This window comes from Hemiscyllium ocellatum, chromosome 50 (assembly GCF_020745735.1).
Source record: "Hemiscyllium ocellatum isolate sHemOce1 chromosome 50, sHemOce1.pat.X.cur, whole genome shotgun sequence".
Classification (NCBI taxonomy): Eukaryota; Metazoa; Chordata; class Chondrichthyes; order Orectolobiformes; family Hemiscylliidae; genus Hemiscyllium; species Hemiscyllium ocellatum.
In genome coordinates, this window is record NC_083450.1 from 5091880 (window position 1) to 5113629 (window position 21750).

The 21750-nt window shown below is 46.5% G+C and overlaps 2 protein-coding genes across 6 annotated transcripts in view; one reads left to right on the plus strand and one right to left on the minus strand.

Moving 5' to 3' along the window:
• LOC132805459 (GA-binding protein subunit beta-1-like) overlaps positions 1 to 14836 on the minus strand; it is a 57430-nt gene extending 42594 nt beyond the window's left edge. For 2 of the 5 annotated variants that reach the window (XM_060820546.1, XM_060820542.1), the window contains exons 1-2: positions 11853 to 12010; positions 11599 to 11628 (exon numbers count right to left, since the gene is read on the minus strand). In XM_060820546.1, coding sequence (XP_060676529.1) covers positions 11599 to 11613 — 15 coding nt within the window. In that variant the 5' untranslated portion in view covers positions 11614 to 11628; positions 11853 to 12010. Of the gene's footprint in view, positions 1 to 11598; positions 11629 to 11732; positions 12011 to 14456; positions 14498 to 14661 lie in introns of those variants that run through there. The other 3 variants (XM_060820543.1, XM_060820544.1, XM_060820545.1) reach the window with 3 other exon arrangements.
• Positions 12300 to 19005, plus strand: LOC132805530 (spidroin-1-like). Its single transcript, XM_060820641.1, has 2 exons — positions 12300 to 13691; positions 18856 to 19005. Exons 1-2 carry the CDS (start codon positions 12300 to 12302, stop codon positions 19003 to 19005), a joined length of 1542 nt encoding a protein of 513 aa, XP_060676624.1.
• The last annotated feature ends 2745 nt before the right edge of the window (positions 19006 to 21750 follow it).

Genomic DNA, 21750 nt, shown 5'->3' on the forward strand with positions numbered 1-21750 from the left:
CTTATGAGAATTTCAATAGGTTGGTCAAGTGCTTGTTGAAAAATAGAAGTAGAAGAGGTGACCTTATTGAAACATAGAAGACTCTTTAAAGGAGTTGACAAGGTGAATGTGGAAAGTTTATTTTCCCTTGTGGGAGATCGCAGGCACAATCTCAATTTTTAATACACCTATTTCATACAGATAAGGAGGAATTTCTTTTCTCAGAGGATTGAAAACCTGTGGAACTCTTTACCAGAGGGCTGTTGAGAATAGCTCACAGTATATTCAAGGCTGAGGTTGACAAGTAATCAAGCAGTGAAGAAATTAAGGGTCATGGGGAGAAGGCAGGAGAGTGGAGTGAGGATTATCAGATTAGCCATGATTTCATTGGAGTGGCATAGTAGACTCGATGGGCTGAATGGTCAGCTTCTGTTCCGATGTTTTATAATCAGATTACAATAGATTGGGATTAGTTTGGTATGCGATGCAAAAGCCATCATGAAGTTGCCTTCTGACAAATAACCTCAAATATATTCAATAATCTAGATTTTCTGTTCTTCCATTGTTTAAGCAGAGAAATCTCCAAAACAAAATGTTAAAACGAGTGATCTGCTCACACATGCAGTAAAGAAGTTGAGAAACGTTGTGGTGAAATGGAGGTTGGGTGTCATCAACATACATGTGGAAGCTTCAGATGATATTACCAAAAGGCAACATGTGGACCAAGTATGTAACGATGCATCATCATTTGGGATCAGAGGTAATACACAGGGACTACTGTCAGCAAATCCACATTGTGATCAGTCTTTCACAGAGCAAAGAAAAGATTCAGGTATTTGGCAACTACAAGTCAAGGGCCGCATTTCAAATTAGACATGAGAAAGAAAAGCTCACCTGTACCTAACACAGAATTATTGCTTTTCCAATCTCACATGGGTCATTACATTTAGTCTGCAGAATTAGGTACTGCAGATGCTGGAGATTAAAGTCAAGATTAGAGGGGTGCTGGGAAAGCACAGCAGGTCAGGCAGCGTCCAAGGAGCAGGAAAAAAAATCGACACCAGGCAAAAGCCCTTCATCACGAATGAAGCTGGAAGCCTCAGGGATGCAGAGATAAAACCTCTCCACCATCCCCCTCCACCCCAAGGTTCCCACTCTCATTCCTGATAGAAGGACTTTTGCCCGAAATGTCAATTTTTTTTTCCTGCTCCTCGGATGCTGCCTGACCTGCTGTGCTTTTTCAGCACCAGTCTAATCTTGACTCATTTAGAACCTGCTATAAGGTACCTCAAACTAGCAGACCAGTGTGGCGCTGAAATAGTACAGCAGGTCAGGTAGCATCCGAAGTGCAGGGGAGTTCACGTTTCATGCCCATCTGCAGTCCTCATGTTCTCCCAAACACTCAGACCAGTCATACGTTTCTGGATCTGCTGGCTAACGAGGGACTATCAAAAATTAGGCCATTCAGCCCCTCAAGACTATTCCATTATTCAGGTGATGCTGGCTGATATGGTACCCATCTCCACAGCCCTGAATATCCCCAACCAGTTCAACAGTGAGATGCATTTTTAACTTGTAGTCCGATTGAGTTATGGACATTGGTCAATAATGTCACGAAACAAATTTATCGCAGACTGAAGGGGAAATAAACAATACTTTTCCAATCTTGTGAGACACAGTACTCTCGTTTCATCATTATAACATAGGCCTGTAAAACCACCCATATTTCCAGGTACAGAAATACCCAGTACAGCAGTTATAAGAGTGCTAATTTTACTCTTTACTGAAATCCTAGAGATAGTGCTTCTTCACAGGGGAGAAGTGTTACCATTTTTCAACCTTGCAGCAACATGTTTAGCATCTGGTTATGGCACCATTTCCAATGCAAACATATTGCAGCATGACTTCTATGCAAAAGGGCAGAACCAGAAATAACAATCAAAAATATGGATAAGGAAAGCAAGGTCAAAAATTTGAGAGAGAGAAGAGAAATAATTCAAAACGAAACTCATCTGTACCAGGGCTCTGAAGACAAGGAACCACACTTTCCTCAAAAAGCATACTACATCCATCCAGTTACTGAAAACTTGAATTCCTCTAACACTTAACTCTCAAAAACAAAAAAAATTTCAGAAATGACAGCCAGACTAAGACCCCTCAGAATTGTAGAAGCACACACCCCCCAACACTCTCAAACAAAAACTAACAAACTTAAAAGACCCAGTACAACCCATGGACAGAACCAATGTCGTCTACAAAATTGCATGCAAGGACTGCCACAAACACTACGTAGGACAAACAGGAAGAAAGTTAGCCACCAGGATACGTAAACACCAGCTAGCCACAAAAAGACACGACCCTCTCTCCCTCGTAGCCCTATACATGGAGGAAAAAAACCACCATTTCGACTGGGACAATACATCTATCCTGGGACAGGCTAAGCAAAGACATGCCAGAGAATTCCTAGAGGCCTGGCACTCCAACCACAACGCCACAAACAAACATATAGATCTAGATGCCATCTATCAACCCCTCAGAAAACAAACAGGAAATGACATCACCACAAACCCCTGAAACCCCATCCAGGGCAAACATATAAATAGACAACAGCTTAGCTTCACTTGGAGGTCGTCACTGATGATGTTACCTAGTCAGATAGTGAAACGTCTGGATATCAAACCTACAGCTCAGCGAGCAAACCTATACCCTAAAACATTAATGCATTTCACAGATGTGTTAACAAATTGTAACGTAGCTGCATAACGAGATATTGTGGAAATAAAGACGACTTTGAGAGGCACCTTAAAAGGAGGAGTGAGGGGTGGTGATGTCAAGGAAGTGACTGTCAAGAGCTTAGGGACAAAGCAATTGAAGGCATGGAGTGATTGATATCCCCCAAGGCCGCTTGTTAACAATTTTTGGATTTATACACACCTCAGATTGATTGCAAGTATGTTTGATAAGCCAAAAAGCAAATAACATCTATATTTTTAATCTTCCATCTTAAAAAGGTTACAGTGAGGACCCTTTCTTTCAAAAAAAAGGAAAAAAGGAAAGTCAATCAACATGGACAGACATGCCATTGGACATCACATCCTGAACTGGAACTTGAAACCAGACTTTCTAGGGCAGATATTGCAATGCTACCATCGAGCCACAAGATCCTTCTTTCTACACCTAAGATAAATCTGTCTGGGAATACAAGTACTAAGTGAATCTACTTAGCTTCTGAGGTCTGCTGCTTTCAGATTAGTATGCTCAAGCTAGTGTCTTTGTTGACTTGACTAATACAGCTTGTGTGTGTGTAGCTGTGCTGTAGTTCCACCTCCCTCCCACAACTGGTGGCTGGAATAAAAAAGGCGCCCTGTTAAATATCTGCAGCTGGCAGCAGGCCACTCGTGTTCAATCAGCTCATGCTTGCAAGCCTCAGGGAAGTACATTCACCATTAGATGTGATTCTACTATTGGAAATCATTCACTAACTAACCTGGGCTATGCCAAGAGTTATATCAGAAACCAATTAAAGATTATCAGTTGAACCACAGGATTTGAGCATGCTAGAAGCTACATATGTAAATATTCAAGACCCTATGTAGGCAAAAGGTATTTGTACATATGTTGCACCTTTTCCAAAAAAAAAAGGGGGTGAGAGAGAGGGACAGTCAGACTCTGTTGCATCCCCATGGCAATGCCCTGACCAATTAGAATGCATTTGCCTGGTCTTACAGTAAAGATTGACAGTGCTAACTGTTCTTTGCTGTACCTCTTACAATTCCAGTTCAATCAGCACCCTCTTCACTTTATGTATATGGTGTCTCTTTCTTAACTCAGTTTCATGTGTCCAGTTCTAATGAGTGCAAAATGAAATGCTTTCAGCAATATTTAAGGTACTTCCAGACCTGCTGAGTTTCTCCAGCAGTTTGTTGCTAATTCATATCTCCACCCTCTGCATTACTTTGCTTTTATTTGCCTTTCATGTATGTCAATTAATTTCCTGTGCAACTTTGAGTGGGAGCACAAGGATATGCCCCATTCAGCAAACTCCTCCCAATACATAATACATGCAAGTAAAAACTAACAACTGCAGATGCTGTACATCAGAAACAGAAGTTGCTGGAAAAGCTCATCAGGTCTGGCAGCATCTATGAAGAGAAATCAAATTTAACATTTTGGGTACAGCAACCCTGCCTCGGAACTGATGGTAGCTTGGAAAATGTCAGTTTATGTGCAGAAGTTTTTTTTTGGGAGGGGGTGTAAGGAGTAAACGATAGATAGGGATAGAGCCCAAAGAGATAGAACAGTTGGACAGACAAATGACTTGATAACAATCCGCTGGGAGGGTGAATAGCTCTTAATGGAGACTGTTAGAAGCTAACAATAGGTAGTGTGTAATGACAGACTATGTCATAAAAGGCCTGGTGTGTGGGGCAGGGTGTTTGGGACATGGGAAGAGTTCAGACCTAAAATTATTGAATTGGATACCGAGTCCAGGGGACTGCAGGGCTCCCAAGTGGAAAATGAGGTGTTGTTCTTCCACCTTGCGCTGAGCTTTGCTGGAGCATTGCAGCTGGAGCATCATTAAGTTAGTAAACTTTTTCTTTTGGGTAAATATGATGAGCAAGTCAAAGGTTCATAACTTGTGTCATCCAACATGGCCTGATTCCATGTAATTCCTCCAATTTTCATGGAATCTTAAGAAGCGCTTCATCAAACACTTAGGTTCCCACATCTCCACTTAGCACATCTGGCCCATTAGAAACAAGAGAGTGCATCAGGTTCTTGTCAGAAGGGACGTGAGCAAGCTCCTGGGTCAGTGCCAGAATGACTCAATCAGCAATGTTCCCTGAACATTTCACCACAAAGCTCACATTTTTGGCTCTGGAAAATTCAGTTTTCAGGGTTGACTTTCAGCCAATCAGACACTAAAATCTGTAACCCCAAGGGCCAAACATTAAAATTAATGCAGGGCCTCAGCAAATCAATCAACTGAGTGAGGTTATTCAGCCTTTTCCTTCAGTGATAGGCAAAGTAAAAGCAATAGCTGTAAATCTGAGGAAAGTGGAGGGAAATAATCAAATTTGCTTTTTCTAATTAAAATCTCCCCAGATCTTTTAAGTGTATCATTAATTGATAAAGCAACTCAACAACAAATTAACAATACTTGTATTTCTCAAAATATCTGAAAGCTGATGTATCACAAATCAAAACTTGACACCAAACACAGGAGAAATTAGCAAGTGACCAAACGCTTGGTTAAAGTGGGAGATTTTAAGAATGGTCTTAAAAGGAGGAGAAACCATAACAAGTATTCAAACACAAGAAATAGAACAAGAGTGGGCTGTTCAGCACCTCAGACCTGCTCTGCCATTCAGAATTATGGCTAAGCCGATCCTCCTCACATCTATTTTCTGCCCTTTGCCCATAACCATTGATCCCCCTATTAATCAAGAATTTGTCTATCTCAGATTAAACATATGCACACTGCCCAGAATTCCAAAGACTCAATGCTCAGAAGGACTCAAAGACACATCTCAGTCTTAAATTAGCACCCTTAATTCTGAGACAATGCCCTCGGGTCCTTGGATTTCCTAAGAGGGAAACATTCTCTCAGCATTTATCCTGTCAAGCTCCTTAAAAATCATACATTTGTCAGTGAGATCACGTCACTCTGTTCTCAAATCCAATAAGGAACCCCAACTGTTTCACCTTTGCTCAAAGCAGTCGCTCCATACCAGGGATCATTCTAGTGAACTTTCTCTGAACAGTCTCCAATCAAATGATAGCCTTCCTTAAATGAGGGGACCAAAACTGCTCTCCATACTCTAGATGCAGTCACACCAGCACCTGATCAAATGGACTCAAATCTTAGTGACAGGTACTCCTCACATTTTTGTTGCAGTTGATGTATCCTGTGTAACACAGTGGTTAACACTACAGCCTCACAGGACCAGGGACCCAGCTTCGATTCCAGCCTCTGGCGACAATCTGTGTGGAGATTGCACATTCTCCCCCTGTCTGCATGGGTTTCCTCCAGTTTCCTCCCACTATCCAAAGATGTGCAGGTCATGTAAATTGCCCTTATAGTGTTAGGTGCATTATTCAAGAGGGAAGTAGGTCTGGGTGGGTTACTCTTTGGAGGATCAGTGTGGACTTGTTGGGCCAAAGGGCCTGTTTCCACACTGTAGGGAATCTAGTCTAATCTCATATGGGCCAAGTACAGGCATGTGTGACTAGTTTAGTTTGGGATTATGGTCGCCATGCAGTCATTGGACTAAAGGGTCTGTATTGTTCTGTATGATTCAATAAATGACAGGCCTATATATAATCAGCAAAGTTTTCCAGTCCACCTAATCCACAAATACCTGCTCACAGCAAAAAAAATCAAATTTAGCTTTTAATGTATTTTGGAATTTGCACAACTAGTAATCAAAATGATTATTTCATAAGACATAATTCTGGTATCCTTATCAGAATGTTGTGAAACTTGAAAGGGTTCAGAAAAGATTTACAAGGATGTTGCCAGGGTTGGAGGATCTGAGCTACAGGGAGAGGCTGAAAAGGCTGGGGCTGTTTTCCCTGGAGAGTTGGAGGCTGAAGGGTGACCTTATAGAGGTTTACAAAATTATGAGGGGCATGGATAGGATAAATAGACAAAAGTCTTTTCCCTGGGATGGGGGAGTCCAGAACTAGAGGGCATAGATTTAAGGTGAGAGGGGAAAGATATAAAAGAGACCTAAAGGGCAACGTTTTCACACAGAAGGTGGTACGTGTATGGAATGAGCTGCCAGAGGGAGTGGTGGTGACTGGTACAATTGCAACATTTAAGAGGCATTTGGATGGGTATATGAATAGGAAGGGTTTGAAGGGATAAGGGCCGGTGGCGGGTGGGACTAGATTGGGTTGGGATATCTAATCGGCATGGACGGGTTGGACCAAAGGGTCTGTTTCCATGCTGTACATCTCTATGACTATGACATAGGAGCATAGAATAGGCCATTCAGCCAGTCTGCTCTGCCATTCAATCATAGCTGATAAGTTTCTCAACCCCTTTCTCCCTGTAACCCTTGGTCTCTTTGATACTCAAGAACCTAGCTATCTCAGTCTTAAAAAAAAAACTCAATGATCTGGCCTCCATAGCCTTCCGTGGCAATGAATCCCATAGATTCACCACTCTCTAGCTGAAGAAGTTTCTCCTTATCTCTTATTCTAAAACGTCTTCCCTTTACACAGGCTGTGGCCTTGGGTCCTCATCTCTCCTACCACTGCAAACATCTTCTCAATATCTACTCTGTCCAGGCCATTCAACATTCTGTATATTTCAACCCCCTCACCCATTCTAAACTCCACTGAATATAAATCCTGAGTCCTCAAATGTCCCTCACACATTAAGCTTTCATATCTGGAGCCATTCTCATCAAATTCCTCTGAACATGCTCCAGAGCCAGTACATCCTTCCTGAGATATGGGAGAAAACAAAGACTCCAGCATCTGCAGATCAGGGGTGAGAGTGTGGTGCAGGAAAAGCACAGCAGTTCAGGCAACATCTGAGGAGCTGGAGAATCAATGTTCCAGGCATAAGTCCTTCATCAGGAACGAAGCTAGTGGGCCAAGGGGGCTGAGAGATAAACAGCAGTTGGAGTGGGGATAGAACTGGAGGGGGTAGCTGGGAATGTGATAGGTAGATGAAGGTGCAGGTGGAAGTGATAGGTCGGAGCCAGTGGGTGGGAAGGAAGGAAGCAAGGAAGATGGACAGGTAGGACAGTCAAGGGGCTGGTGCCAAGTTGGAGGCTTGGGACTGGGATAACATTGGGGGAGGGGAAAATAAGGAAACTGGTAAAATTCATTGATCCCATATGGTTGCAGGAGGAGGTGCAGTCCAGGTAGCTGTGAGAGTCAGACTATACCTGGACTATCCCATTTCCAAGCCTCCAACTCAATACCACCCCCTTGAGTGGTCCGACCTAGCCATTTTCCTTTCTTCCCACCCAACAACTCCATCGTCCCCTCTGACCTATCACTTCCACCTGACCTTCATCTATCCCATTCCAAGTAACCCCCCCCCCCACCCCGCCACCTCCCATTTATCTCGCAGCCTCCTTGACCCACAAGCCTCATTCCTGTTGAAGGGCTTATGCCCGAAATACCAATTCACCTGCTCCTTGGATGCTGCCTGACCAGCTGCGCTTTTCCAGCACTACACCCTCAACTCAGATATGGGGCCCAAAACTACGCACTATACTCGAAATGTGGTCTGACCAGAGTCGTATACAGCCTCAGTCTGCTTGCTGAACTAACCTATGGCTTTAAGATCCATAGCTCAGCAGTACACTCCCAGTTGAACCTACACCCCATTGTCTAACTGTTTAGTTTCAACTGTGTTTTAAACTTGTTATTTCTGTAATCTATTATTGTCCTCTTTACATTATATATAAATTCCCCTTACTGTCCTTGCTCTCCAAGGCTGCAAAGCCAAAGTTAAAATGGACTTCCCCCAACATCACTGTATCATACCCAAAAATGTAATAAAAACTACAATAAAAGCTCTGACACTGATTACAGGAGCTGATCAAGCTGGGGAAGGAAAAGACAAAATTCCGAATTCCATTCATGTCTACCTTGATTGAGCCTTTCTAATTCTGCCTGCACACCCTCGACTTGTGTAGTTAGGATTTTGGATATCTAGCACGAGTTCATTTCCTGATTACGGTGGAAATAAGTACTTTCATGCTCATAATTATTTCCATAACCCCATTTCTCTCCTTCTACAAGCCTCCCACATAATTTTCCCCACTTAGATTAGATTACTTTAAGATTACTTACACAGTGTGGAAACAGGCCCTTCGGCCCAACAAGTCCACACCAACCCGCCGAAGCGAAACCCACCCATACCCCTACATTTACCCCTTACCTAACACTTCGGGCAATTTAGCATGGCCAATTCACCTGACCCGCACATCTTTGGATTGTGGGAGGAAACCCACGCAGACACGGGGAGAATGTGCAAACTCCACACAGTCAGTCGCCTGAGTCGGGAATTGAACCCAGGTCTCTGGCGCTGTGAGGCATCAGTGCTAACCACTGTGCCACATCAAGTGCCTGATTTTTATCACACCATGTCTCTCATTTTCACCCAGCCAACAACCGATATTTCTTTAGTGCCTCCTACATCACAAAACCTCCCAGTTCCTGAAGGCATGGCCACCAATTATGAAGGAATGGAATCTAAGAGGGACTTAGAAGAGGGTTGTGGGCTGAAAGAGGGAAGGCTGAGGCTGTAGAAGGTTTTAAAGTGAGGATAAGAATCCTAAATTCAGAGTTACTTGACCAGGAGACAGTGTAGGACAGTGAGCTATGTTGATATCCTATCTTTTACCTTTGACAAAATGGAAAAGGTAGAAATTAAGATAAACAGGGACAAGATTTTTATTTTCAAAGGCGGAATCCGCAAACCCATTGGCTCACATATTAAGAACAGTGTCCACCCCAACCCCGCCATTCTTGGAAGAAAGTTGCAAAGAAATCTGCTATCCTCCAACAAACCAATCCTAGACAATTGACCCTTATACTTTCTCAGCAATACGGAGATCATCGACAAGAGCTCAGCACAGCAGGTCAGGCAGCACCCAAAGAGCAAGAGAATCAATGCTTCGGCTACAAGCCCTTCATCAGGAATGTTTAGGGAGGGGTGCGTGGCTAAGAGATAAATAGGAAGGTGTTATTTGAGAGGGCTGGAGGTAGCTGGACAGGGGATAGGTATTTGGGGTTGGAGGGTGATGGCAATAGGTCAAAGGGGAGAGTGGAGCAGATAGGTCAGAAGGAAGATGGATAGGTATGACAGTTCAAGAGGGAGGTGCCAAGTTGAAGGGTTGGATCTGACATGGGGGCAGAAAATGAGGAAACTGGTAAAACTGACATTGATACCGTGTGGTTGGAGGGTCCCAAGGTGGAAGATATGGCATTCTTCCTCCAGGTCTTGGGTGGTTTGGATTCAGCAGTGGAGGCGGCACAGGACTTACATTTCCTTTGGCAGAGTGGGAGGGGGAGGTTAAAGTGGCTGGCCACAGGGTGGTGGGGTTGTCCCACTGGGCCAGACCAGGTAAGGATAACAGGTATCCTTCCCTAAACGACAGTGAACTAGATATGGTTTTACAAACATCAACAATGGTTGTATGGTTACCATTAAGCTAGCTTTTTTTAAAAAAAAGATTAGATTCCCTACAGTGTGGAAACAGACCCAACCAGTCCACACCGACCCATTTCCTCTGACTAACGTACCTAACACTATGGCCAATTCACCTAACCCGCACATATTTGGACTGTGGGAGGAAATCGGAGCACCCGGAGGAAACCCACACAGCTACATGGAGAATGTGCAAACTCCACACAGACGCCAGAGGCTGGAATCAAACCTAGCACCAGGGTTTCAGGTTCAATTCCAGCCTCGGGCGTTTGTCTGTGTGGAGTTATTCTACATTATTTTGAATAAAATATAATTTGTCATGATGGAGTTTATATCCATCAGCTTGGGCCTCTGACATTACTAGTCCACCAACTCACCTTTTTCACTTGTGCTCATTTTTGAAATATAAGTATTGAGTTAGTCTAGTCCCCACTTACTGCCTCTTCCCCTGCAAGTAGTTATCCAATTCTAATTCAATTTGGTTTCACTCCACAAAAGACTTTGTAACTTTTGTTTCAGGTCTGTAAACAGAGATGGAAGAGTGAGGTCTGCATATGCTGGAGATCAGAGTCAAAATGTGTGGTACTGGAAAAGCAAAGCAAGCACCCGAGGAGCAGGCTTATGCCCAAAATGTCAACTCTCCCACTCCTTAGATGCTGCCTGACCTGCTGTACTTTTCCAGCGCCACACTTTTTGACTTTAGACAGAGCAGTCAACTGAGTGCAAGTCATCAACTAACAAAGGCCAATAATTGCAATCTGAGCTTTGTGATACATCAGTCAATCTGAAAAGTATGACAAGACAGATTCCCAAGTCCAACTAACTTTTCATCATTAGCATGTCTCTAAAAGCTTTTCATAGCCGATATTTTTTGACGGACAGTTACGGTTTCAGAAAACACCACAGTCAATTTGAACACAGTAAACTCCCAAAAACAACATGATGAACTATCCCTAGATATTTTTTTTTAAAACATGGTGATGTTGGTCAAGGGATAAATATTGGCCCCAGGACACCCAAGAGATCTCTACCCTTTATCATCTTCCATTAGCGGCCGGGGATACTTTACATTTGACTAATGACGAACAGGGCCTCAATTTAATCTTCTGTCCAAATGGCTAATGATTGAAGCAAGTTAACTTAACATTACATACAAAACAACAGGGTCAGTACCAAAATGCAGGGGGAACTCAATTTTCTAGGCACCTGTTGCCTTTTAGTATTGCAACATGAAAATGCAAAATCTTCAAGATTCGAACACAAACACTCATCAGTCATAAGTCATCAGAACAAATTCACCGCTGGGTATTTTTTTCAAAATTGCAATGGTGCAGACAGTCTGAAATCAGCACAAGATGTGCTCAGTGAATAAACTTATGACAACACTAATGCAAACAAATAAGACAGCACAGCCTCACACAAATAAAATTTCAGCTCACGTTAGATTTATACATTTTGAAGAGCAACTTCTTTGTGGTAAGGTCAAAGGTAAATAGCTCACAAACATAAGGGCACATACAAGCACTATCCAATCACACCAACAGCAACACAACCAGATAAATAAAAGCCGTACTCAAGGATTCTCCACCAGTTAATATTGGTGGGCTGGGGTGAAGGGGAAGGGTGAGCAGGGAACACAGTGGTGGGCAATTCGGGTTAAGGGAAAGTGCATGCACAATGTTTGAAAGGATACAGCAAAGTAAGTAAGTGGGGGTGGGATCCAAAATGCTGAGATCTAAGGTGAGGCACTGAAGGGTGTTGGGAACCTAAGGTGCAGGATGGGGGGGATGGGGTGGCAAGATGAGGGTGCGTGGGCTCTGTGGTGTGGAGCTGGCGCCTATGTGGGGGGAATGGGCAGGGGAGTGAGTGGGTGGGGAGGGGGAGCGAGGAAATGGGTGGGTGAGTGGGTAGGGGAACAAATGTATGGGGGGAGGGAACAGGGGAATAGGTGCTTTGGGGGAGGGGGTTGAGAAGCAGAGGAACAAATGAGTGAGTGGGTGGTTGGGGAAGCAGGAGGGTGGGGTCATTAATTGCGGAGGCAGGGGTTGGGAGGGAACTGGGGAAGCTAGCAGGGTCAGCGATGAGGGGGGCAGGGAGGGTGATCAACAATGGTGGGCAGAGAAGGGGAGTGGGGTCAGTGATGGTGAGGGGGGGAGGGAGCGGGGTCAGCGACGGCGGGCGGGAGGCAGCGGGGTCAGCGACGGCGGGAGGGAGCGGGGTCAGCGACGGCGGGGCGGGCGGGAGGGAGGGAGCGGGGTCAGCGACGGCGGGGCGGGCGGGAGGGAGGGAGCGGGGTCAGCGACGGCGGGGCGGGCGGGCGGGCGGGAGGGAGGGAGCGGGGTCAGCGACGGCGGGGCGGGCGGGAGGGAGGGAGCGGGGTCAGCGACGGCGGGGCGGGCGGGAGGGAGGGAGCGGGGTCAGCGACGGCGGGGCGGGCGGGAGGGAGGGAGCGGGGTCAGCGACGGCGGGGCGGGCGGGAGGGAGGGAGCGGGGTCAGCGACGGCGGGGCGGGCGGGAGGGAGGGAGCGGGGTCAGCGACGGCGGGGCGGGCGGGCGGGAGGGAGCGGGGTCAGCGACGGCGGGGCGGGCGGGCGGGAGGGAGCGGGGTCAGCGACGGCGGGGCGGGCGGGCGGGAGGGAGGGAGCGGGGTCAGCGACAGCGGGGTCAGCGACGGCGGGGCGGGCGGGAGGGAGCGGGGTCAGCGACGGCGGGGCGGGCGGGAGGGAGGGAGCGGGGTCAGCGACGGCGGGGCGGGCGGGAGCGGGGTCAGCGACGGCGGGGCGGGCGGGAGGGAGCGGGGTCAGCGACGGCGGGGCGGGCGGGAGGGAGGGAGCGGGGTCAGCGACGGCGGGGCGGGCGGGAGCGGGGTCAGCGACGGCGGGGCGGGCGGGCGGGAGGGAGGCAGCGGGGTCGGAGGCAGCGGGGTCAGCGATGGCGGGGCGGGGCGGGAGGGAGCGGGGTCAGCGACGGCGGGGCGGGCGGGCGGGAGGGAGCGGGGTCAGCGACGGCGGGGCGGGCGGGCGGGAGGGAGCGGGGTCAGCCACGGCGGGGCGGGCGGGCGGGAGGGAGCGGGGTCAGCCACGGCGGGGCGGGCGGGCGGGAGGGAGCGGGGTCAGCCACGGCGGGGCGGGCGGGCGGGAGGGAGGGAGCGGGGTCAGCGACGGCGGGGCGGGGGGGGCGGGCGGGGCGGGCGGGAGCGGGGTCAGCGACGGCAGGGCGGGCGGGCGGGAGCGGGGTCAGCGACGGCGGGGTCAGCGACGGCGGGGCGGGCGGGAGGGAGCGGGGTCAGCGACGGCGGGGCGGGCGGGAGGGAGCGGGGTCAGCGACGGCGGGGCGGGCGGGCGGGAGCGGGGTCAGCGACGGCGGGGCGGGCGGGAGCGGGGTCAGCGACGGCGGGGCGGGCGGGCGGGCGAGAGCGGGGTCAGCGATGGCGGGGCGGGCGGGCGAGAGCGGGGTCAGCGATGGCGGGGCGGGCGGGCGAGAGCGGGGTCAGCGATGGCGGGGCGGGCGGGCGGGAGCGGGGTCTGCGACGGTGGGGTGGAAGAGAGTGGGGTCAGCGATGGGGGTGTGTGTGGGATGGGGGGTGCGTGTGGTGGGGGTCAGGCATGGGGGGAGTTGTGTGGGGTGGGGGTCAGGGATGGGGGTGCGGTGTGTGTGGGGGTTGGGGTGGGGGTGTGTGGGGTGTGTGTAGGGGGGGGTGGTCGGGGGGAATGTATGGGGGGGTGGGGGTTGCAGGGAGTGATTGGGAGAACAGCCGCCGAGCTCCAGCCGCTGGATCCGCTCCGTGTCCCGGAGGAGAATCGACCGCCGCCATCAATCCCCGAGACAGAGAGACAGAGACACACAGACAGGTAAATGAATAAAAACAACCCCCCCCATCTCTCTCTCTCTCACACACACAGACACTTATAGAGAGACAGACACAATGGCGGAGATTGTGAGAGAGAGAAGCGCGCGAATAACCATGAACCCAGAGAGAGAGAGAAGGGGGGGGGGGAAGACATTTTAAAATAACACAAAGGGGGGGGGGTGGGGAAAGAACGATAATAAAAGAGGGGACAACAGGAAACCCGAGAAAGAAAGAGAGAGAGAGAGAGTGGCGCCTTTTCCGGGGGAAGTCGATGAATTTCTTCTAAAGTCGACTTCCACATCCGGTGGAGAAACCTGGAATTAAAAACTTCATCCGTTTTTTTTTATATCTCCCCCCTCCTCTTCCTCCCCTCTTCCTTCCTTCCTTCCTCTCTCTCTCTCTCTCCCCTTTCTCCTTCCCTCCCTCTCCGGCTCCCCAATCTTTTACCTCGAGGCGGACGGTTTAACTTCGCTCTTTTGTTGTTTTCGCGATAATAGAGAAAAAAAAAGCGAGGGGGGGGGAAAAATGAAGGCCCGGGCCGAGAGGGGAGGAGGAGGAAAGAAGGAGGAGGAGGAGGGGGGGGGTTGGGTTATAAAAGAGAAAGGGGGAGGGTTTTTGGGTTTTGAAGCGGACGCCGTCTCTTTTTTTTTACCTTTTTCTCTCAACAAACCACCCCCCCCCCGCACCCGGCGGCGGTTGTCGTCCTCCTCCTCCTCCCTCCAACATACAACGCCGGCCGTCGTTTTCCTGAGGAGAATCGACCCTCTTTTACCGTCAGGGAGGTGGAAAAAAAATCGCCTCGGAGGGGGAAAAAAAATTTTTTTTGAGTTTTTTTAAAATCAACTTTTTTTTTAAAAAAAAGGTGGGCCAACAAAATGGCGGCCGCTCTTCTCCGGAAGTGGAAGGTCTCCCGGGAGGGCGGAAGGATACTCTTTTTTTCTCTCTTTTCCCACCCTTCGTTCGTTCAAACGGGACGACGGCCCCGGTACCATATGACCTCTCGGTTTCTCACCCCCTCCCCTTCTCTCGGGTCTCGCGCTCTCTCGGGTGGCCCGGCGCGTTGAGGGAGCCGCACTATTTCTTTTCTCCGCGGAGGGTGACGCGCGCGGGAGGCGATGAGCGACGCGGTTTCGGGCTGGGGGCGGAAGTAGTCCCGGGCACGTGTTTGGTTTGGCGCGCTTTTTTTTCATGAAGCCAACTCTTGTTTCCCGCCTTCAAATGTCTTGCAAAGAGGGTTTAGGATGGTCTATTTTTTTCCTTTCCCCTCAATAAACATTTACTCAATCCAACACCGGCACCTCCACATCAAAACACAATGCTATAAACTGTTGGGAATAATTTTTTTTAAAAAAAGTGTCTTGTAGATCTGGAAGATCAGAGGTTAATAGTTTTATTTTTGGCCCCTTTCTCATGCAATACATTTTTAAAAATGGGGGAACTTGACAGGGAGAGGTTGTTTTTATCTTGTGGGGAAGTCTAGTAACAGAGGGCAAAGTCTCAGAGTGGGAAGTTTGGGGATTTTCTTTTGAGACGATAAGGAATCAGAAAACGTTTACAATAATATTGCCAGAGTTGGTGGACTTAAGCTATAGGGAGAGGCTGAACAGGGTGGGGCTGTTTTCCCTGGAGCGTCAGAGGCTCACCTTCTAGACGTTTACAAAATTATGAGGCGCATAGATAGGATAAAAAGGCAAAGTCTTTTCCCTGGACTCCCTGACCCCAGAACTAGAGGGCATAAGTTTAGGGTGAGAGGGGAAAGATATAAGAGACACCCAAGGGGCAACCTTTTCACAGAGGGTGGTACATGTTTGGAATGAGCTGCCAGAGGATGTGGTGGAGGCTGGTACAATTGCAACATTTAAGAGGTATTTGGATGGGTATATGAATAGGAAGGGTTTGGAGGGATGCAGGCTGGGTGCTGGCAGGTGGGACTAGATTGGGTTGGCATGGACAGGTTGGAAACAGACCCTTCTGTCCATGCTCTGCATCTCTATGACGATGAGTGGAGAAGGCCAATGAGAATGTAATGGCTGATATTGATGACATCCATCATGTCATTTCACTTGGTTCCCCTATTGATATAGAACGTGACTACCTCAACCTTAAACATATGGTCTGTATCCTCACCCCCGATCGGTGTCAAGGACTTCAGGCCAAAGGGCCTGTTTCCATACTGTAGGGAGTCTAAACACAACCAGAGAAGAAATTTCTCATCTTAGTCTTAAATTGACACCCCTTTATCCTGAGATTATGCCCTATGAACCTAGACTCTGCCACAAGGGGAAACAGCCTCAATATTAACCCTGTCAAGCCCCTTGAGAATTCTACACATTTTAATGAGATCACCTCTCATTCTTCTAAATTCCACTGAGTAGAGTCTGAAAATGTTCAACCTTTGCTCATAAGACAATCCCTCCATACTGGGGATCATGCTAGTGAACCTTCTCAGAACAGCTTACAAGAAAATATCTTTCCTTAAATAAGAGGACCAAAACTGCTCTCAGTCCTTTAGATAGTCTGAATAATTTATACAATTGCAGCAAAACTTCCCTCCTTGTACTTCAAACCCCTCAAAATAAGGGCCAACATTCAATTAGCCTAAAATAAAACAATGAATTGCAGATGCTGAAGATTTGAAACAAAACCACAATTTGTTGGAGAAACTCAGCAGGTCTAGTAGCTCCTGTGGAGAGAAAGCGAAGTTAATGTTTCATGTCATGTCCCTTCTTCAGAATCTCAATTCACCTTTAAATTACCTGCTACATCTACGTGCTAGCTATGCACAAGTGCTCCCCGAAACCTTTTGCATTGCAGTTTTCAGCAGCTTTTCCCCATTTAAATAATACCCCTTTCATCTTCCCTTCCAAAAAAGGAACTTCACATTTTCCCACATTAATCTTCATGACCACTTAGTCTATGAATCTCTTATTTATCTGTTCACTGAGAAATCTGTAGAATTTTTTACTGCACAAGGCGGTCAAGACTCAATAGTTAGGCATATTCATGTGAGAATTTTTTAATAAGGGAATCAATAGTTACCAGAGAAGATAGGGAACCAGTTGACTCAGCCATTTGATTCCATTGAATGGCTTGATGGGCTGATTGGTCTGTTTCTCCTCCCACATCTTCTACAGATAACATTGATCTAGTTCATCTGGGTGCTACACTCCACAGATGTGCAGCCTTTTACCAAAAGATTTAGCAGAACAATTTTGGTTTGTGTGGATAAATTAGGGAAGAAATTGCAGAGGAGAGTTTGACAATTGGTTTGATTGAACATTCATTTGCAGTGTATAATCTGACAGCATCCAGCTCTCATCAGCAACCACTCCTACACAGTTGCTAAATTAATCAGATTGCTCATGCAACATTCAAGGCTGGATGACCTAAGAGTTCCTCCAATTAAAAATCAGGACGACTAAGATCAGCATTTTAGCTCTTCCAAATTCCACTCACCTAACTGCTCCACCCCTCCCCCAACAACTGAGACTAAACTCTGTTAGTGTTCTGAGTGACCCCAAAATTAGCTTCTGACCACATTCACACAACTACCTTCATTCTCAGCTCTTCTGCTGCCATAGCCACAGGCAGCACAGTGGTTAGCACTGATGCCTCACAGCATCAGAGACCCAGGTTCAATTCCCACCTCAGGTGCCTGCGTGGAGTTTGCACATTCTCACCATGTCTGCATGGGCTTCCTCTGGGTGCTCCAGTTTCCTCCCACAATCCAAATGTGTGCAGGTCAGGTGAATTGGCTATGCTAAAAATTGTCCCAGAGTGTTAGGTGAAGGGGTAAAAGTAGGAGAATGGGCTTGGATGGGCTACACATTGGCAGGTCGGTGTGGACTTGTTGGGCCGAAGGGCCTGTTTCCACACTGTAGGGAATCTAATCCTCACTGCTACCCCTAGGCTGGGCATTTCCTTAAATAACTCCACAGAGGCTAATATCCCATCATGGAGTCACTTTTTTGTTTATTACATAGAGGGTCTTTAACCCTGATCCAGCTCCCTCAGAGCCAGTTCTCAAGAGTGAGGAGAGCCTCTGACACTCTTGATTTCCCCCCCCAAAAAACAATAAAGAAAATCAAACAAAATCAAAAATGTCCACCTGAAACAAGGGGTAAGAGAGAAAAAAAAACACTCCTTCATAGAAAAACCCAACAACAGCATTAACACACTAACTGTGTGTTTCTTTCCCCACCAAACACAAAATGGCAAGTCCTTCACTGATCCCACTCCCTCAGCCTAAGCAGAGCCTCTGTCACTCCTGTTTGAATCTGTTGGTCAGTGCTCCCTGATTGGACCACGTTAACAGCCCCAATCAGAGAATTAATGTTCAATGAAGTCCACCTGGCTGACCTCATTACAATCAGTGCTATTCGAATGCAAGACTTCCCATATTCCACACTCTTCCAGCAAGACTTATCAATTTAATTCTCAGGTAGATATTTTGATTTATTATTGTCACGCGTACCTAGGTACAATGAAAAGTTTTGTTTTGCATGCAGTACAGATGGATCATGTCATAGAAAGCGCATAAGATTGAGGAATATAATGTTACAGTTGCATAGAAGGTGCGCAAGATCAACATTAAATTTGAAAGGTCCATTCAGAAGTCAAATCACAGTTAGGGAAGAAGCTGTTCTTGAAACTATGTTAGTACATGTGTTTAAGCTTTAATCTTCTGCCCAATGGAAGACATTGGAAGGGATTATAGCTGGGGTGGGAGAGGTCTTTGATGATGTTGGCTGCCTTTCTGAGGCAGTGAGAAGTATAGATGGAGTCAATGGATAGAAGGTTGGCATGTGTAATGCAGTGTTCACAACTCTTTGTAGTTTCTTGGCAGCTGCCATACCAAGGTGTGATGTATCCAGAGAGAATGCTTTCTGTGGTGCATCGATTAAAAATTGGTAATGGACATGCCATACAGCAGCGCCTCGACATACGATCGACCCCATTCACGAACAAATCGGTTTGCGAACGGGATTGTACGTAAACGTTTGCTTCAACGTACGTATGAAATTCAAGATACGAAGGAAGGTACGAACGCAAAAAGCCCATGGTTGCATTGTCATTGCTCTGCTTTGCTATGCCCGCTTTGAATATCTGAACAATGGGAAAATTGATTCAGTTTGCGAACTTTTCGGTTCGCGAACCAGGTCCCAGAACGGATTAAGTTTGTAGGTCGAGGAGCTACTGCATTTCCTTAGCCTCCCGAGGACGTAAAGGTGTTGTTGTGCTTTCTTGGCTGTCACATCCATGTGGATGGACCAGGACAGATTCTTGGTGATCATCACTCCAAGGAACTTGGCACTTTCAACCATCTCCACCTCAGCACCATTGACGCAGACAGGGGCATGCCCTCCAGTCCGCTTCCTGAAGTCAGTGACCAGCTCTTTTGGTTTGCTGACAGATGAGACTAGATTAGGTTAGAATGGCCTGGACAAGTTTGTTTCTGTGCTGTACATCTCTATGACTGTTCAAGGCTGAAGGGTGATCTTTTAGATGTTTATAAAATCATGGGGGGGGGGCAAGGATAGGGCGAATAGCCGAGGTCTTTTCCCCAAGGTGAGGGAACCCAAAACTAGAGGGCATCTTTCCTCTCTCACCATAATCCTATGTAAATTAAGCTAGTCCCATTGCCAGCATTTGTCCTGTATCTCTCTAAAACCTTCCTATTCACGCACCCATCTGGATGCCTTTTACATATTATATTCACCACTTCTGCATGCATGGAGCGACTTTTTCACGCAGAAGTGGTGGAGGCAGGTGCCAATACTAGATAAATTTACAATATCTGGACAGCATGAACGAGTTGGACTGAAAGATCTGTGTTCTTGTTGTACATCTCTATTACTATTTACTCTGGGTCCTAAAGGTCCATTGAGCGCATGTACAGTCGAAGATCCCTATCAAATAGCATTGCATTTTGGAAAAATCTTGATTTGATTTGATTTATTGTTGTCACATGTTCTGAGCTATTGTGAAATGTATTGTTTTGCATGCTAACCAATCAAATCATACCTTCCACAAGTCCAACAGGGTAATAGAACAGAATGCATAATATAGCGTGTGATGATACTAAAACAAAAAAATGCAAAACAGTATTTCTTACCTTAATGGATATGTCAGTAATTTCCAGAGGCCATTCCATTACTCAATATCACAGCTAAAAGGATTGAAGAAGAGATACTCAAATATTTTGCTAGATACGGGCTATCCACAGAAATACAATTGGATCAAGAGTCAAATTTTACATCAAAATTATTCATGGTCTCCCTACGATAGAAAAGATATTAAACTTGAAAGGATGCAGAAAAGAGTCAAATTTTACATCAAAATTATTCAAGGAAGTTATGGATAACTTAGGGATAAAACAATTCAAATCCACTGCATATCATCCAGAATCGCAGGGAGCAATTTTAGTGGCTTCAAAATTTAAAGACCGTGTTGAGGACTTATAGTCAAGACTATGCAGAGGATTGGGATAAAGGCATTCCATTTATATGTTTTGCAATTAGGGATGCACCTAATGAATCAACTAAATTCAGTCCAGTTGAATTAGTTTTGAGGCATGAGGTGAGAGTATCATTGAAATTGATTAGGGAGAACTTGCTAGGTCAGTTCAGAGACCACATTTTGGATTATGTGTCAAATTTTAAGCAGACATTAAATGGAGTGGGTGAGTTGGCTAGACAGCATTTGAAAGTAGCTCAGTATGTGATGCAACAGGAAGCAGACAATAAATCAAAGAATTCACAGTTTTGCTAATGGACATACAGTGTTAGTGTTACTCCCAGTAATTGATTAATCTTTAAAAACAAGGTTTAGTGGGCCTGGGAAATGCTGTTCCACTTAAACAACATCCTTATAGACTTAACCCTCTAAAGCTGGCACTGGTTCAAAAAGAAATTGAATGCATGCTCAAAGACAATATAATCAAAGTGAGTTGCAGTGACTGGAGCTCGGCCATCGTAATGAAGCTAAAACCAGATGGTAACCGATGGTCATGTGTGGACTATTGCAAAGTCAATGCAATGACAATGTCTGAATCACGTCCTATTCCACATTTCAAAGACTGTATTGAGAAGATGGGACATGCTTCTAAGTAGGACTTACTTAGAGGATACTGGCAGATACTTTTATCCGAAGAACAAAAGAAATTTCATCTTTTGTGACATCGAATGGACTGTGCCAATTTAAAGACATGCAACTTGGTAAGAAAAATATACCAGTCACATTTCAAAGATTACCCAATTGTGTGGTATACATTAATGATCTGGTGATTTTGAGTCACCCATAGAGGAACATTTGCAGCATCTATTCAAACTGTTTGATTGACTTGGGGAGGAGGGCTTGGTGATAAACCTGGCTGAGAGTAAGGTTTCAAAATCCCAAGTCACGTTCCTGGGCCATGTCTTTGGACATGGACAGATGGGCCCATGGGATGTGACAACAACGGTTATTGGGGAGTTTATTATACCATCGAAGAAGAGGGAAGTATTACGATTCCTGGGACTGAGTGATTTTTATCGGAAGTTTATACCGCATTTTAGCAGTGTAGTTGCTCCACTGGTTAAAGTTTTGAAGAAGTGCAGAAAAATTTCAGTGGACTGTCAGAAGACATTTGACAGCCCGAAAGCTGCGTTAATCACTGCCTCAGTGTTAGCCGTAACTAATTATGCAAAGCCATTCAAGATGTCTATCGATGAGAGGGTTGGTGCTGTACTCTTGCAAGAAG